The 17,333-nt window shown below is 34.9% G+C and overlaps 1 protein-coding gene across 2 annotated transcripts; it reads right to left on the bottom strand.

Annotated features, from left to right (window-relative positions):
* Positions 1-14,020: 14,020 nt before the first annotated feature.
* On the bottom strand, positions 14,021-15,919 carry LOC142180271 (transcription factor TCP5-like). Of its 2 annotated transcripts, none has more exons than XM_075251601.1 (2): positions 15,717-15,919; positions 14,021-15,332 (listed from the first exon to the last, which is right to left on the bottom strand). In XM_075251601.1, the coding sequence occupies exon 2, from the start codon at positions 15,285-15,287 to the stop codon at positions 14,304-14,306; it is 984 nt and encodes a 327-aa protein (XP_075107702.1). In that variant the 5' UTR covers positions 15,288-15,332; positions 15,717-15,919; the 3' UTR covers positions 14,021-14,303. The 2 variants fall into 2 exon arrangements, with proteins under 2 accessions (XP_075107702.1, XP_075107703.1); XM_075251602.1 differs by having other exon boundaries at positions 14,021-15,316; positions 15,717-15,910.
* Between the last annotated feature and the right edge of the window lie 1,414 nt (positions 15,920-17,333).

Genomic DNA, 17,333 nt, shown 5'->3' with positions numbered 1-17,333 from the left:
TAAGAATTTAATAGACAAAATTTTATTAACGTTAAAATCTTAAATATTAAAAATAATCAATATAGAAGGTATTGTAGCCCAAAAAATAGGTTATTACAGTTATGTTCGTTCCCTGTGAGTTGTTATTTTTAATATTTTAAGGCTATTTTGTTCTATCAATATTGTGTATTCGTATTTTTATAATAATATAGGCTTCCTTTTTATAAATGGATTTGGACAATATAATACATTCTCAAATTAAATTAGTAATAAGACATTATAATATATTTTCAAATTAAATTAGTAATAGAAATTTTTAAGAAGTATATACTAAAAGTAATAGGATTACATGTCTGAAAATATATTTTTATCCCGAAAGTAATTATGCTAAAAGGAAACCTAACGTGTTCCTAAAGGTTTCAGGTTTACATGCTAATATGTAGTATTATATGTTTATACCTGAAAGTATTTAAAGTAAATTAGTAGAAAAAAAGTCTTAATTACATCAAGCTTTACATTAAATCAGTAGGTTATATTGGTAAAAAAAATGTATTGAGATAAATATGGAGTTTTAAATAAATACGTACTCTAAATATGGTCTTATTTCATTGTTGAACCCAAATTGTAAACATCATCCAAAAAAATAAATGAATCCGATTAATTGCAGCATTTCATTCAAAAAAGAGAAGAAAATATTCTATACGATGTTGAATCATAATAATGTCATAACTAATGTGAAATATATAAACATAATAAAAGTAAACAAATAAATTAGATACACACAAACAAATTCCTAACGTGTAGTATATGTCTTAAAACTAATAGGATTACAAGGCTAATGTCTAGAATTCCGATTATATCATTTTATTATGAGTTATTTTGCTTAATATTAAAATATATATATATTGAACTACAGTTATAATTAATTTGAGTTCCTCATAGACCATTTTCAGCCAAAGCTCTCTAGCAATGCACTAATTAATGAGGAGTCACTTGTGAAAAGAAAAATATCAACAACTGCTTTATAGACCAAACTTACGGCGAAAAAAACTTGGAGTAATTAAGGGACGTATCAGGATTAGGGGTGACAAAATAGTTAAAAGAAAATAATTAATCACTCATATTATTTCACTAAAAAATGGGTTAGATAATGAACTTTTTAAAAACATATCAAATATGGATAAGAACCATATTATCCATTTAGAAAATGAATAACTAATGGGTTTAATTTTTACATTTGTAAAGCCCCAAATTGAGAGTTTCTCAAGTTTGGTAAACTAGGATCGGAATTCTCCCAAAAGTGATCATCTTCACGAAGCCATGGATAATATGGTTACCCATATTATCCGCCGATTAACCCATTTTTTATTCGTATTAAATATGAATCGGGTCGAATAATTTATCCGTTTTCGACCCGTCCCATATCTGATCCGACCCACTTGTTTGCCGCCACTAATAAGGATAAAGACAGAAGAACTAGCAATGGAAGATGAAGAAGAGGAGGAAATTAGGATGTTTCTTTTTTACTTTTGAAAACAATAATACTACTTAACAAGGAATTATAAATAAGATAATAGAGGCAGTACTGAAATGCTAAGTTGCTCGGATTCGGGTGCATGTGCCCGATACATATGCATATCTAGAGGTCAGATCTTTTATTATTTAAATTTAAAGATTTGGAGATACAGATCTATGTACGGATACGAATGCAGAGATTCAGTTAAAAATAATTCTAATATCTAAAATTAGAGTTATAAAAATATATATAAATTATGAGACATTATGTGAAAAACTTAAAGGTATTCCGAGAAGAAAAAAATATTGATTAAGAGGAGAATCCGAGAAAGAGATAAAAAGAAAAGAAATGGCATAGAAATTTTTATATACAAGGTATTGCATTTTCTTCAATTTCACCCTAACTTTTGTTTTGATTTGAAAAAGATATTGTATCCATCTCGAATTTCTCCATCGATTTTGGTCAAAGTATCCAAAATCGATTGATCAGATTCGATACGGATCTCACACCCTTATTGTATCTATACAAGTGCCACAACAAAAGTGAAAAGTTTGAGCAACTTAACCGAAATGTAAAAGAAAGTAAGGATCTTGGACTAGCTCTACTAGTATATATGCGTAGTGTCACTTTCAGTTCAGACAGTTATTTCACATAGGCACCCTCAGCCAAATACAGTAATCATAAGTTCCCGACTGCCACACTTCACGATTCACACTTTTACACACCTTTCTTCCTTTAATTTCTACTGAAAGAAAAATGAAAAAGAGGAGAAAGGGCAGACGTGATGAATTCAATGATAAATGCACGCTTCCAATAATGCAATTACTTTGCAGAAAAGAACAAACTGCTAGTCCTCCTATATTTCTACTCATAACCAATTAACCCCACCCGCCCACACCCTAAAAACCCTCGATGAGTCAATGGTTTAAAAGTTAAAAAAATATTATTTACAAACCGTGTTTACATAAAATTACATTCATTAGTTTGTTTTGATGATTAAGCTACAGATTGAGGTGATAGAATACATTAATTGCCCGTGGTTAGTGATTGTATAGGGTGAAATATGATATGACACGTGGTCGTCTAAAGGGAGGACATGTGAAACTCAAGACAGGGATGGATGAAGACCGAACGCAGTCATTTCGCTTGTCACCGGAAAGGATAACGTTCATAAAGGTGTGTTAAATACTCTGCGCCCGCTAACATTTAATAGGGAATATTCTGCAGCATTAAGAGCGACGGTCCGTTACAGAGAATTTGACATTTATGTTCACCGTTACGTATTCATCAATGACCCTCATAATTGACATTAAAGGAGGACATGATCCTATGACTTCCTTCCCTAGAGATAACTATAAATAGTGAGCCCCGTTGTCATTGTAGAGCACATACGAATGATCTGGCAAAACTTACACTCTATTCTATACAAAACTTTCTACAATTCTACTTTCTTGCTTTTTGGTCTCATCATAGCAGTTCCTGGAAACCGTGTTCACGGAATCATCATCTTTGTTATTTCATTTACATTCTAAGGCTAAGTATCGTGTATTTCTTCAATTATTGCATTATTTCAGGATCAAATTAGTTCATTTGTCTAGAAATCACGTATAAATTCAACTGTACCATTTTACAGGTAAACAATGATATTGATATATATATATATATATATATATATATATATATCAATAAAGGTGCATATGAAAGAGTTTATTGATTTAATCTAAACACCAAGTATGAATTTTCAGGATCGCATAGGGAGAATCTAAATTATTACGAGAGTTTGTTACTCGATTCCATAAAGAAAGAATGTTGCTCCCGGTCGTCCCGGATGAATGGGCAGCTGAAGCATTCACCAAGGGATTGAATCCAAGAAGTTCAGATGCTTCCCGGAAGCTGAAGGAGAGCCTGCCTGAGTTTCAAGCAACAACTTGGGAATATGTACACAACCGGTATGAGTCAAAGACAAAAATCAAAGATGACAAGGTCGATTCTACATCATCGGCCAAAGGACCGGAGAAAAGCAGAGAAAAATCAAAGGATGACTACGACGCGGATAGACGGACTTCGAGGGGCCGGTTTTTGCCTTACGAGCGGACCGAAGGCCGTGGCAGAAATGTTCGGGCAGCAAACAAGTTCATCGTTGATAGAGGGATCGATTGTGGTCGAAACAATAGATTACTCCAAGATAAGGAGACGTCGGGTTCTCGGTATCCTTTTTACCCCAAGTTATCGGAATATAACTTCAACGTCAGTATAGTGGAGTTGGTGTTAGCCATTAGAAACATTAAAGATGCACGATTTTCGAGACCTATGAGATTCGATTACAGCCAGAGAGATCCCAACTTATGGTATGAGTATCATGGGACGAATGGTCACCGGACAGGGGACTGCCGACACCTCCGAGAGGAGGTGGCAATATTATTGAAGAATGGTCACCTCAGAGAATTCTTGAGTGACCAGTCAAGAATAATTATGGCCGTAACAGAGACAACGCGGAAATTCCAAAAGCATGAGAAGAACCCCACGCCAAATGATCAATATGATCTTCGGGGAGGATGAGATTAACAGGGTCACCTTTTCGGTAGCAAAGAAGACGAAAGTATCGATAACTCACAGTAAAAGACTCCGGAAGATAATATCACTTTCACGGACGCGGACGCAGACGGATTGTTGTTACCACATAACGACGCACTGGTAATCCCTTTAAATGTATTAGATTTTAAGATTAAACGTCTTCTAGTGGATCCATGAAGTCCGGCTAATATTATATAATGGAGAGTATTGGAGCAAACTAAACTCACCAGAAGTATTATTCCGGCAACAAACTCCTCGTTGTTTTCAACCTTGCAAGTGTGACAACGCGGGGAGAGATTTTGTTGCTCACAAACGCTGAAAGAGTAATGAAAATAACTCTTTTCGAAGTAGTAGATAGTGACATGGGATACAACATTATCTTGGGAAGGCCATGGTTACACGAGATGAAAGATGTACCTTCAACATATCACCAATTGTTGAAGTTTCCAACGCCCGAAGGATCAAGTAGATAAGAGGTGATCAACCGGCAGTAAGACAGATGAATGCAATCTCAGTTTCCAGCAGCAAAGGGAAGGAGCGCACGACATAGCAATTACAGGAACTGGCACCTTTTTCCCAATTAGAAGGAATTAGCCCAGGAGCAGAGTCGTCAGAACAATATCAGGTGCCGAGATATTTTCGAGTTCCGGAAGAGACGAATGCAACGAAGTCCACGGCAGAGGAATTGGAGCAAGTGGCATTGTTCGAAGAATTCCTAGAAAGAAAATTTCATTTAGGGACAGGACTGCACCCCGAGCTCATGTCTGGTTTTATTGAATTCCTTAAACTTAATGTTGATTGTTTTGTATAGTCGTATGAGGATATGACAGGTATCCCGACAGAAATAGCCGTGCACAAGCTGAGTTTGGATCCCAACATACCTCCGGTAAGGCCAAAGAAATGCCCTATTGCCGAGGCGAGGAATAAATTCGTCAAAGAAGAGGTAATCCGCTTACTTAAAATCGGTTCGGTCCGAGAGGTAAGATATTCGGACTGGCTAGCCAATGTAGTAGTAGTTCCTAAGACGAACATTATTTCCGCATGTCTGTTAGGCTTACCTAGTCTTAGAAATTAGGTGTCATCACGACATTCTACGGAGAAAAATTGGGGTCATGACAAGGCTCTTGAATAATGATCAGTTTGCGAGAAAGGGTATCAACAACACCTCGGGAAACTATGCACCGAGTCTATATTTCTTTTTCCTTTTGTTTTCTTATGGTGCGTGGGACTCTTGATGAAACTGGTTCGTTTGTAACTAATTGGTTCAAAAGTAGTTTGGGATAAAGTGGGACTCTTTTCAATTCATGATCCATGTGCAGTTATTTCAAATTATGCGGAGTGTAGAATACATACCTTATAAGCTCGATGAACCAGGTTATTCATTGAAAGTTCTCTTGTGTAAGATTGATTTTTTCCAAGAAAATAAGGATAATATCATTAGACATCAGTGAGTCATTTTAGCACATGGCACAAGAGTATACTAATAAAAGCATGATACTTAGCAATATCTAATCTAAATATCTAACCAATTATTGAGTTAGAATCGGTTTCTTTTAGGTGATCTTAATCATCCCTAATTCTAACCTGTTCCTTTCAAAGTGATCCCTACTCAAAGCTTTTATGAAGATGTTAGCAATTTCCTTATCAGTAGCACAAAATTCCACACTGATCAACACCTCTCAAAATTATTCCTTTGAAAACGATGCCCAACATCTAATTGCACTGGTGCTATCACAAAAGATGGGGATACAACCTTTGAATACCATAGACAGAGGTCAGTGGTGCCTTTTAGGTATCTCAAGATCCTCTTGACAGCAGTCAAGTGCGACTCCTTTGGATTTATCTGAAATCTAGCACAAAGTCCTACACTGAAAACAATGTCAGGTCTGCTAGCAGTAAGATACAACAAGGAGCCAATCATTCCCCTATACAACTTCTAATCAATACATGAACCTGGTTCATCCACATCCAATTTTCTAGTTGTTGCAATAGGAGTGTCAATTTTTTTGGAATCTTCCATTTTAAACCTTTTAAGCAACTCTTTTACATACTTCTGTTGATGGATCATAGTTCCATTTGAATTTTATTTAATTTGTAAGCCTAAAAAGAAATTAAGATCACCCATCATGCTCATTTCAAATTCACTCCCCATTAGTTTAGCAAATGTTTTACTTAACTTATCAGTGATTACTCTAAAGATTATATCATCAACATATATCTGAACTACCAAGAGATCTTTACCTTTTTCTTTCAAGAATAAAGTATTGTCAATTTTACCTCTCTTGTAGCCATGCTAAAGCAAAAATTTTGATAATCTTTCATACCATGCTCTTGGAGCCTGCTTGAGCCCATAAAGTGCCTTGTCAAGCTTGTACACATGATCAGGACATTCCTTGCTTTCAAAGCCCGGAGGTTGCTTGGCAAACACTTTTTCCTTTAGATAGCCACTGATGAAGGCACTCTTGACATCCATCTGACGGAGAGTGAATTCCATGTAAGCAGCAAAGGCTATGAGGAGTCTGATTTCTTCCAATCTTGCAACTGGAGAAAAAGTCTCATTATAGTCTATGCCCTCCTCTAGACTATATCCTTAAACCACCAATCTTGCCTTGTTCCTTGTGACTATTCCATCTTCATCAAGTTTGTTTCTGAAGACCCATTTAGTGCCAATTACTGATCTGTCCTTGGGTCTTTGTACCAGATTCCAAACTTGACTTCTCTCAAATTGGTTGAGTTCATCTTGCATTGTATTCACCTAGTTTGCATCCTACAAAGCCTCAGCAACATTTTTAGGTTCAATAAGAGATAGAAAAGCATCAAAAGCACAAAGATTCTTCAAAGAAGATCTGATTTTGATTCGAGAGGTTGGATCAGTAATTATGTTCTCAATGAGATGAGAACTTTGGTATTTATAAGGTTTCACAACCAGCTGGTTTTCCCTAAATGTTCCTTTAGTGTTTTGTTGTTGAGGAACAAGTTCATGGACTGGTTCCCTCAGGGTTTGAGGATCAGTTCTTCTTTGTTCAGTTCCCCTTGTTAGGTTGCCCTAGGTAGAAGGACATGTTCCTTCCTTTGGTGCAGCTTCAATCTGGGCTGTGGTTTCATTTGAGTTTCTAACCAGCCCAATTGCTTCATCTTCATGTTCCTGTCTCTCAGAAAGAATGTTAGTTTCATCAAAAACTACATGTGCACTTTCTTCTACACACATAGTTCTTTTGTTATAAATCTTGTAAGCTTTACTATGTGAAGAATATCCCAAGAATACTCCCTCATCACTTCTGGGATCAAACTTACCTAGGGAGTCTTTACCATTATTGTGCACAAAACACTTTCATCCAAATGCCCTAAGGTGGGATATATTTGGCTTTCTCCCTTTAAGTAACTCATAGGGAGTCTTCTCAACAAGAGGTCTAGTCATGTACCTATTTATGATGTAACATGCAGTGTTCACAGCTTCTGCCCAGAAACTATGGGGCAGTTTACTAGAAAGAAGCATAGTCCTAGCCATATCTTCAAGCCTTATTCTTTCTTTCAACTACTCCATTTTGTTGTGGAGTCCTAGGAGCAGAAAAATTATGATTTATGCCATGCTCATCACAAAATTCAGCAAATTTAGCATTCTCAAATTCAGTACCATGATCAGACCTAATTGATGCAAGTTGATAACCTAGTTATTTCTGAGTTTTTCTAACAAAAGAAGTGAACATGTCAAATGCTTCATCTTTAGATATTAAAAACAACGTCCAAGTAAACCTAGAGTAATCATCAACAAGCACCATCACATATCTCTTACCGCATCTGTTCAATGTTCTCATTGGTCCACAAAGATCTATATGGACCAGTTCCATCATCCTGGTGGTGCTTACCACTTTCTTGCTTTTAAAAGAGGATCTTACCTGCTTCCCTCTTGCACAAGCCTCACAAACTTTATCTTCCTTGAACTTAATGTCAGGCAGTCCTATCACCAAATCCTTGGAGACTATTTTGTTTAGTTGACTTAGACTGGAATGTCCAAGTCTCTTGTGCCAAAGGAGGGGATCATTATCCAACACACTTAAGCAAGTGAATTCATTTTATGAAAGTGTGGACAGATCTACAACATATATGTTGTTCACTCTTTTTCCCTCCAAAACTATCTTGTTAGTGGTAAGATTAATCAGAAAGCATTTGGTAGATGTGAATGTTATCATGTTACCTCTATCACACAATTGTGATACACTTATTAGATTATACTTCAGTCCATCTATCAAGTCAGTCTTACCTACCTTTCCAACCCTAATGATCTCACCTTTTTCCCCATTTTCAAAGGAGATATTACCTCCATTAAGGTCCTCAAGTGAAAGGAACTGGTTCTTGCTTTCTATCATATGCTTTGAGCAGCCACTATCCATGTACCATATTTGGCTGCTTCCCTTCACTTGGACCTCCAAAAGTAAATCAAGGGTTAGTCTTAGGAACCCAAACTAGTTTGGGTCCCTTTCTATAGGCAAAAGGATGAATCAAATTCTTTTTAGCCCAACTTGGTAGCTCATTTTTCCCTTGAACAAATTCTTTGTTCTTTTGACTTGCCTTTTCTTTTGCAGTGCATTCACTTTTATAGTGACCTATTTTTCACAATGTGTGCAAATCTTGTTCTTAGGAAGTGTGAGGTACTTGCTTTTGGGACCCCATTTAGGTGCAGAGTTCCCAAAGCTAAGTCCCTTTCTGTTACTACTATGGTGTTCTTGTAGTCATGAAAGTGCATTGGAAGACCTGTTCCATTTACATGTTCTATCAAGGTCATGTTTAACCTTTGTTAAGTCCTCTTTCAAAACTCTTACATTTTCTTCCTTTTTGAATAGCTCATCTTTAGCCTTCCTTAATCATCCTCTAGGTTGAGTTGTATATCACTTACTATCTCTTTTCCTGTCCCTATTTTCAGATCTAAGTTCTAAGACAGCTGTATCAAGTGCATGAACCTGGTTCTTCAAAGCAGTATTTTCCTTTTCAGTTTTACAAACGTTTATTTCCAGGTTTTTGCATTCTACTTTTAAAAAGTTACACTCTTTTGACAACTGTTCTTTTTCAGAACTTATATTCTTAGATTCATCAATTAAAGTTAGCAACAATTTTGATAGTCTATCTTTAGAAAGGATTTTAATTTTATCCTTAAGGTCCAGAAAACTTATCTCAGATTCTTCATTAGGTTCATCTTCAGATTCTCGAATTGCTATGAGAGCTCGTTCAACATTATCATCAATGTCCTCATCTGAACTATCTTTCCAAGTAGAAACCATTGCTTTGGATGACCTTTTGTTGTAGTTCTTCTTGTCATGAACCTGTTCCTTCTTTCTATTCCTTCTTTCAGATTTCTCCTTTTTCCACTCGACTTCCCACATAGGACAGTTCTTGATCATGTGGTTCTTTTTACCATATTTGAAGCACCCATCAGTTATCTGCAAGTGATCTCTTCTCCTCTCCTTCCACAAAGAATAACAGTGATCATTGAATAGTGGTGGCCTAGTGGTGGATTGCTCTTTATAAATTTCAGGTAGTGCACTCATCTTGATCTTTTTCTAAGGTGTTAGCCTCTTCAAGGATAACCCGCTCTGATACCAATTGATGTTTTATACTTCAATACTACACAAGATGGGTGATTTGTGTGGTGCCTGATTTTCGTGTGCACTGGATTATCGAAGGACCTGGTTCTTCTATGCGTTCCTTACACTACAGTTGCAGAATAAATAATGGAGAAAGTAAAGAACTCAAGGATTTTTATGTGGAAAATACCCGGCTCAAAAGGTGAAATAACCACGACCTACTACCCAGTAGGATTTTCTCCAAACACTTCACTATAATTTTGAGCCAACAACAAAGTTTACAAACTCTTGCAAACCTAAGGATTACCTCTAACCCTTGTAGCAACCAACCACAGGCTGTTGGGACTGCTTCAAGTTAACTCTAACTTGAACAATACAATTAGAGTTTACAACCTCTTGCAAACCTAAGGATTAACTCTAACCCTTATAGCAACACGCCACAGGCTGTTGCAACTACTTCAAGTTACCTCTAACTTGAAAGATACAACTCAGGTATCTAGTACAATTTGCTTCTTAGAAAGCTGAAAGGTACAACTCAAAACACATACTACACTTTGAACTAGAAATAAAGAAAGACACATAAAACTCTTTATGGAGCTGGTTCTTCAATCTGGTTCGTGTAGCTTTAGGATCGCACTCTTAAATCTCACAGGAGTTGCTCACAAAATGCCTTGCTATTTTGCTCTCAATTCGTGCTTAACTTCAGTATGTGTGCATCGCTTGTAAAAGAGAACACAACTGATATATATAGAGTTAGTAAATAAAGATTAACTAGAAGTCTAATGCTTTACTCTTCCTTGGTGGAAGAGTTCTAGTTATCTTCAACTTCTAACTCTTTCCTTATCTTAGATAGAGTTCTCTTCAAGTAAGGAGTCCTGCTCCTTATCAAATATGCAACCTTTTCGTTCAGGGATTATCAGAAATAGCCACTTATACTTATTCCTTTCACGTGCATGCCTTTTGCTTGATTCTACCCGTCACCTGTGTACAATGTCCATGGACCCGGTTCATATATGTGTTCCTTTGTCAATCATCAAAACAAACTTATTTAGGCCAACAATATACAATTTCACTTTCTATACACTTACATGTAATTATTATTTAGGGTACTGATCTAAGAGTGTATAAATTATTTTACACTTTAAATATCGAGAAGTTCAATTCGTTAAAATATTATAATAATGGCCATATAATTGGAAGTATAATTTCATCTTAGGTGGGAGGACAAAGGAAGATTTCATTTTTCACGAGCTACTCAAAAATAAATTGTCTCCTTATCACGTGCATGCCCTAACTTATAATAAAAGCAATACATTTCTTTTCTAAAGAGGACCATAGAAACCTTTTTCTACTTTAGAAAAAGGGCACCTTAGCCCAAGTTGGAGTTTTGCAGCAGCTAGCTGTGGCCATTCTTTAAAAAAAAAGGCTCTTGGATCTAGTGAATAGAGTACTGATGCAATCCAATCTCTGTCCATTACTTATCACCTTTCCCTTTCACACACTGTCATGCATAGAAGAATTATAGATTCCAAATACCTCTCCTTTTCTTGCTTCCATGCTTGTACTCATTCATATATATAACCTTCCTTTCCTTTTCCTCTTAAGGCTTCTTTGTTTCTAGGGTTTCTTTTTAACTTGTCTGTAGTACAATTACACTTGACCAAGTTGACCAACTATACATTGTTGAATATAAATAAAAAAATGGAATCTTTAAATAATTAGTGGTTAGAATTTATTGTTTATTTTTTCTAATCTTTATATTTTAATCACTATATTATATATTCATCGGTCATTTTTAATTTAAGCGCTTTAGTAATTAGCGGTTATTTAGATTTATAAATTAAATAACCTAGTGCTACATATATATTTATTGTACAACCAATGATTTTCTCTTATTAACAGTGGTGTCTATGTACGTAAATTATGCTCAACTTGACCAGTTCATCAAATATTTATTATCTACCACTAATATAGGTATTGGGTAATGTGACTCTAGCTAATTCAGAAGCGGATGCAGTGTGGTAGTTATGAGTTCAATTGAATCCATAACTTTCGACGTTGAGTAAAAATTTATGTGTAAAAATTCATTAAAATTACAAAAATAATAGATTTGAACCTATAACTTTAAATATATAATTGGTTCAATATAATCTTAAAAGTTTAAATCCTGGAATATGTCGAGGCTTAAGTTAATGTAAAGAAAATACTAGTCATTTTTTTGTGGATATGCATGTTGTAGTCTTCCGGTTATTACCCACTTCGTTGAACGTTACACAAATTGATTTTCTTAATTAATTATCTGGTTTTGAATGAGAATCAATTAAACGATTGATCAAAAAGAGGGAAAAGAAGCCCAAAAAAGAAAACAGAAAAAAGAAAAAAACAAAAGATTGCAGGGCTACTAGGCTTTAACCCAGTGACTGGATAAACCAAACCAGGCAACTGATCAATCAACAGTGTTCTATCTCTAGTTTAACGGCAAAACGCTAATTTATAAATTATTGATAGTAGTTGACGAGCAAATAGGAAGTGTGTTTTATCGTGCATGCATTCGCAAAAGATGCCTTCCTATATGGCTACTACATACTACTCAATTATGCTACTATCAAGTTGGTTACTGGAGATCAGACTTGAGAACTTAGGTAGTAATATATATAATAAAGAATAATTAAGTTTTTTTGCAGGCAGTTTCAGAGATGGCAGATCATAAAATTCAACACCTATCCGTTTTGTACATTCTTAATTTCATCTTAAAGTTCGAATACTTGTTCAGAAGATTTGGTTATTACAAGTGTTTAAAATGTACTCACTTCCAAGATTATGTCTATCACATTCACCTGTACGAGAACAACTTTTGTTCGATTATGGTGAATAACACCCTAAAAGGTGAACACGGAGATGTGAGTTTACGTTGTTTTACAGTTTGCAAACCGAGTTTGATTATATGGGTATTAATTAGTACCGGAAATCATTTTGTACTAAAATTGTGGGATTAGCTATCCCATATAAAAGGTGAGATAGCTAATCTCAAAAGAATTGTGATTCAATTAGTGTAATATACAATCATAAATTTCTTTTTGAAAGGGTTTTAGTTTTGGTTAACTTATGTTCATAAAATCACAGACTAATTGGATATTACTGGAGAAGAATTACAACATAATGAAATATATGTTCTAAAGTTCCAGAAATCAACTTTCACTACATGCGTCTGGTCCCACTATATAACTTCTTTGTGGTCTCACAAACAATAAAGTCGAGAATCTAACTCAGACTCCTAAGTTCTTAATTAGTCGAATAAACTAGCAAGTATTACTAAGAAAATGATGGCAAATTTCAGAGAGCCAACTCTATATATCTATAACAGTAGAATATATAGTAAGAAAAATGAAGAATTAACCCAAGAATCCACAGTTTAGTACACAACCTTCCATTGTTCTATGAAGAAAGCTTTGCAGAACAACATTAAATAGATTTATCTAAGTATTTAGAAGAATTACCGCACGTTTTTCAGCCGTCCAAAAATTATAATTATACTAACTTTTACATCCATAGAAATTTAAATGACTAGTAAATATATTCTTATGGATAGCTTGCATCAAACACCAAAGAAAGAAATATAATTAGGCAATTGCTCAACTAATATAATCGTGCGTTATCCATCATCAACTAACTAATATTATTTGAGAAAAAGAAATGATAACAACCACGAACCCTTAATGATCTTAAGACTCCTACTAGCAAGCGTAGCATAATTTTGAGACAAGAAGTAACTATTTCCTGTTTGCGGAAAGAATAATGAGGAAATTTATAACTTTGTCTAAACCTTGGATATGAAAGAAGTTCGCTTAGTAACATTTGCATGCATGCATCAATAAAAGCTTCAAGTAGATGAAGCAGTAGAATTATTTGGTATTTGGTGATCAATAAGCTCTCACAATTTGACAATTATGCGATATTGGTCAGACTGAACACAGTGAATGAACTTCTTAATGTAGTGATATCCTATTTCTAAGAACTGATAATAATCAGAGAGAAAGTGTGAGATGTATAGCTCATATTTATCAGGTGATCAGTTCCAAATTCTAGTTAACACCACTTCCCTACTTACCTTAAAATTTTGCAAATTGCAGTTTTAATTCATTTATAATTAGAAAAGGGCTCGGGACACTTTAATTTCTAAGAAGAATGCAAAGTATAATGCTAAAGACAATTTCGATATGTATAACTAAATAATTAATCATATTCCAATGGTACCCATAATATAGAATTTATACCACTTTAATAACACCCGAGAAAAGAAATAAAAATCACCAAGAAACGAGGAAGGAATTAAAGAAAAGGAACCACAAAAAAACTGCAAATACAATACTCATTTACCACGCAGTGGTAATATAAACTGTGTTTAAGTAAAATATTATGTTCTGCAGAGAAAAGATATAAAACTTTATAAATGTATATAGTACTAGAGATAGAATGTCTTACTGTATTGCTGTACCTCTGATGTAGGAAACTAGCATAATCTTGTTTGCTCTATCCGGTACATGATCTTGTCTTTGAAATAATATTGTATTATGCAGAAACGTATAATTCCCGATATTAAGGCTCCAAACCCCTTAGTAGATACTAGAATTTCTTCTCCTGATCCAATCTTAGAATTAATTGTTGCCGCCTTCATGTGGTTGGCTATCATCCTCATCTTCTCTTGAATGAATCCATCTTGGATTGTCATTCAGACTGAAGGGTTTGATCAAGTTAAGAGTTGGCACTGATGGATTTGGAAGGACGTGTTGTGAACTTGAGCTTAAGAAATGGAAATGGTTCAACTGCGCCCTCGGATCACTTTCAATGGGATAATTGGTCATATAAGGAGATATCATAGGTGAAAATGTTGTAGCTGTTGGATTAAAGTATAATTGAGAACCTGAAGGCAAAGACAAGGATGATGCCAATGATAAAGGAAAATTGTTTTGGGACGATTCTTCTATTTGGGGTTGTCCAAAATGAGCTAAAGACAAGTTCGAATTAGGCTCCCATGGATAGTAGGAATTGAAAGGCATGCTGCTGTTTATCAGGCCTGGTAAATTAGGAGATTTATTGACTAATGGAAAGAAACTCTGAGCTGAAATTTGAGGAACATAACCTCCAATTTCTTCTTGGTTTTCTTGCTCATTTGAAGCAATAGACTTGTTTTTTCCATATACTGTGTCCGTATCAATTACCTTAGATTTTGCTCTCAAATTAGCTGCATCAAAATGATGATCGCCTTGGAACTGAGCGAAGTATCCTGGTGGTATCTGTAATGGTGGAAGCTTATCGATTTCATGTTTAGTGGCTTCAATTAACCAATCTACAACTTTGCTAGGTTGGCTGAGACCAAGTCTGTCTTGAAGATCATACAATTGAATTGCAGTGGGCACTGAAAGTCTAATTCTTCTATCTCTAAGACCCCTTATTGTGCAGACTTTACTGTGTCTATCTTTTCCACCAAAAGTACGCGATACACGTACAATTCTTGGATTTTTAAAGCCTCCCCACTGCCTTGAACTTGTTGATGTAGTAGCCTTTGAGGTCAATAATTTACTATTGTTGGTTCCACCAGATTCTTGCTTCGCCTGAAAATTGTTTCCACTTGAATTCATGATATCATCTGTTGTTCTTCATCCTCGATCTACAAAAATCAACAACTAGAAATGAAAAGGAAAAAAGAACATTAAGCATCAAGTAGAGGATAGAAATGATTTTCCTTGATTTCGACAGAAATGGAGTTAAAATTAGTGATCTGATAGCAAGTAATGCTTCACAAAAAGGAATATAAGGAGATATCCAATCACGACAAGAGTACGTGTAAAAATTCTTGTGTAGATTCTAACTTATGTTCGATTTGGATAAATTTGGAGCTGTGAAGATAATTAGGGTTACGTTGCTCGTGGTGTTTATAACAAATTGAACCTCCAAAATAATTCCGCTAAACCAAGAGTTTAATTCTGAGGATGACTAATATCTAGCTGGAGAGAAATTACTTCTTTGAATAAACAATCAGAATGTTAAAGGTCACAAGTTAAACTCACATTAGGTTTTGAAGCAGATAAAGTTCAACTTGTCTCACAGCCTTGAGAATGGAAGAGCTTTTGATAACGTTACTTCCTCTTATACGCCCAGCCTTGCATCAAAATGGGATGTTAGAGCAAATTTTCTGAAAATAACAACTCATATGCAGAGAATAAACTTCCAGTTTTGGGGAAAGAAGAAATGTTAATTAGATTCTTACTATGCCATATATCAGATCAGAGAGGAAAGTAGAAGTATGGCAAATCCGTGGCCATGTGGCGCTTACAGATGCTGACACGGACAGACTTGATAGCTAGAGTTAGTAGGACTAATTTAATTTTGAGTTTAAGTTATATATATCGTTAATTAGTTTAGAAACTCTTTTACATTACTATCAGGTCACCCAAATGATATATAACTACAGATAAATCTCCTTTTAATGTGAGATTTATAATCATGAAAATAAGACAAATTACGTACTAGTCTGCTACAATAGTTAAAATAATTACACGTTGTAAATATTTCTAACACTGATAATATATATAACTTTAACTCTTTCACATATCTAGACTATTCCATGAATAAATTGTTTGCAAAATGAATTAGTCAGCTGGTCATTCTAACACAGTTTCACATTTTAATTTTCAGTTGTCATACTATTTAATGATGCTACAAAAGAAAGGTAGACTGTTAACCTCACAGGGACCACCCTAGACTTAGAAAAAAGAAAACTACTACTAGTACTAAAGAAATTAAATGGCTAATCATCCTATAGTTACTTATATCATATGCATGCCTAGACAAGTAAATATGTAAAGAGAGCAGAATAATTAAATCCTTGAGAAAATTAAACCAGTACCATATAATCTTATTTTCCTTTAAGAGGAAAGTAGAATTTGTACGTTTTTGAAACCTTTGAAAGATGCTGACATAATTTACATAATCATGAAAATAAGAATGTTCAGTAATTAAATACTATCAATTAAAAAGAAAAATTAATTAGATAAACTTGTGGGACAATGGTATCCCAAAGTTGTGGTGCATATATACAGTAGGAGTTCATTAGCTGGATGAGATTATTTTATTGATAGAAGCTGCAGCTACACTTGTAGAGGAGGGACCAAATCCATATAAAAGTTCTTAAAAGACTTCCCACTTAGTACGTACATACAGAGAAAGGACCACTTCTATATATTTTGCAGTGAGATTTGCATGCAGCAACTTGGACTTTACTAACTAAAATTAGCTATACTTATCAGGGAATTTTTTCTTTTTAATTAATTTCTTCAAGTTTTGCAGTTTATTGAAGGGTAAAAAGGAACTCCACAAGTCCTTAAGATTTACTAACGTCTGAAATGGACTATGTATAAATTCTCAAAAGCACCAATCTATTGCAAAAATCATTGTAGTTCAACTTCTGTAGAAGAAAAGGATAAGAAGAATGATCAAATCCCAAACAACTGTTCCATTTGGTAACTGGAGAGGAACGGTAACACTGTATCCGCAGAAATTCAAACATACATTAAAAATGCTAATTAAAAATTTTAGCTTGCTGCCCGAAGTGGCGATGCTAGGAATTTTCTCAAGGGTGTTCAAGTTTGAAGAAAGTGAAAAATATTCTCCGACAAAGAGTGTTC

Source organism: Nicotiana tabacum, chromosome 4 (genome assembly GCF_000715075.1).
Source record: "Nicotiana tabacum cultivar K326 chromosome 4, ASM71507v2, whole genome shotgun sequence".
NCBI classification, from domain to species: Eukaryota; Viridiplantae; Streptophyta; class Magnoliopsida; order Solanales; family Solanaceae; genus Nicotiana; species Nicotiana tabacum.
The sequence above is the reverse complement of the archived record's forward strand: the minus strand, read 5'-3'. Positions and strand labels throughout refer to the sequence as shown.

What these genes read in the sequence shown, in the direction of transcription:
- LOC142180271 (XM_075251601.1), bottom strand. Translation starts at nt 15,287, where the DNA reads ATGAATTCAAGTGGAAACAATTTTCAGGCGAAGCAAGAATCTGGTGGA.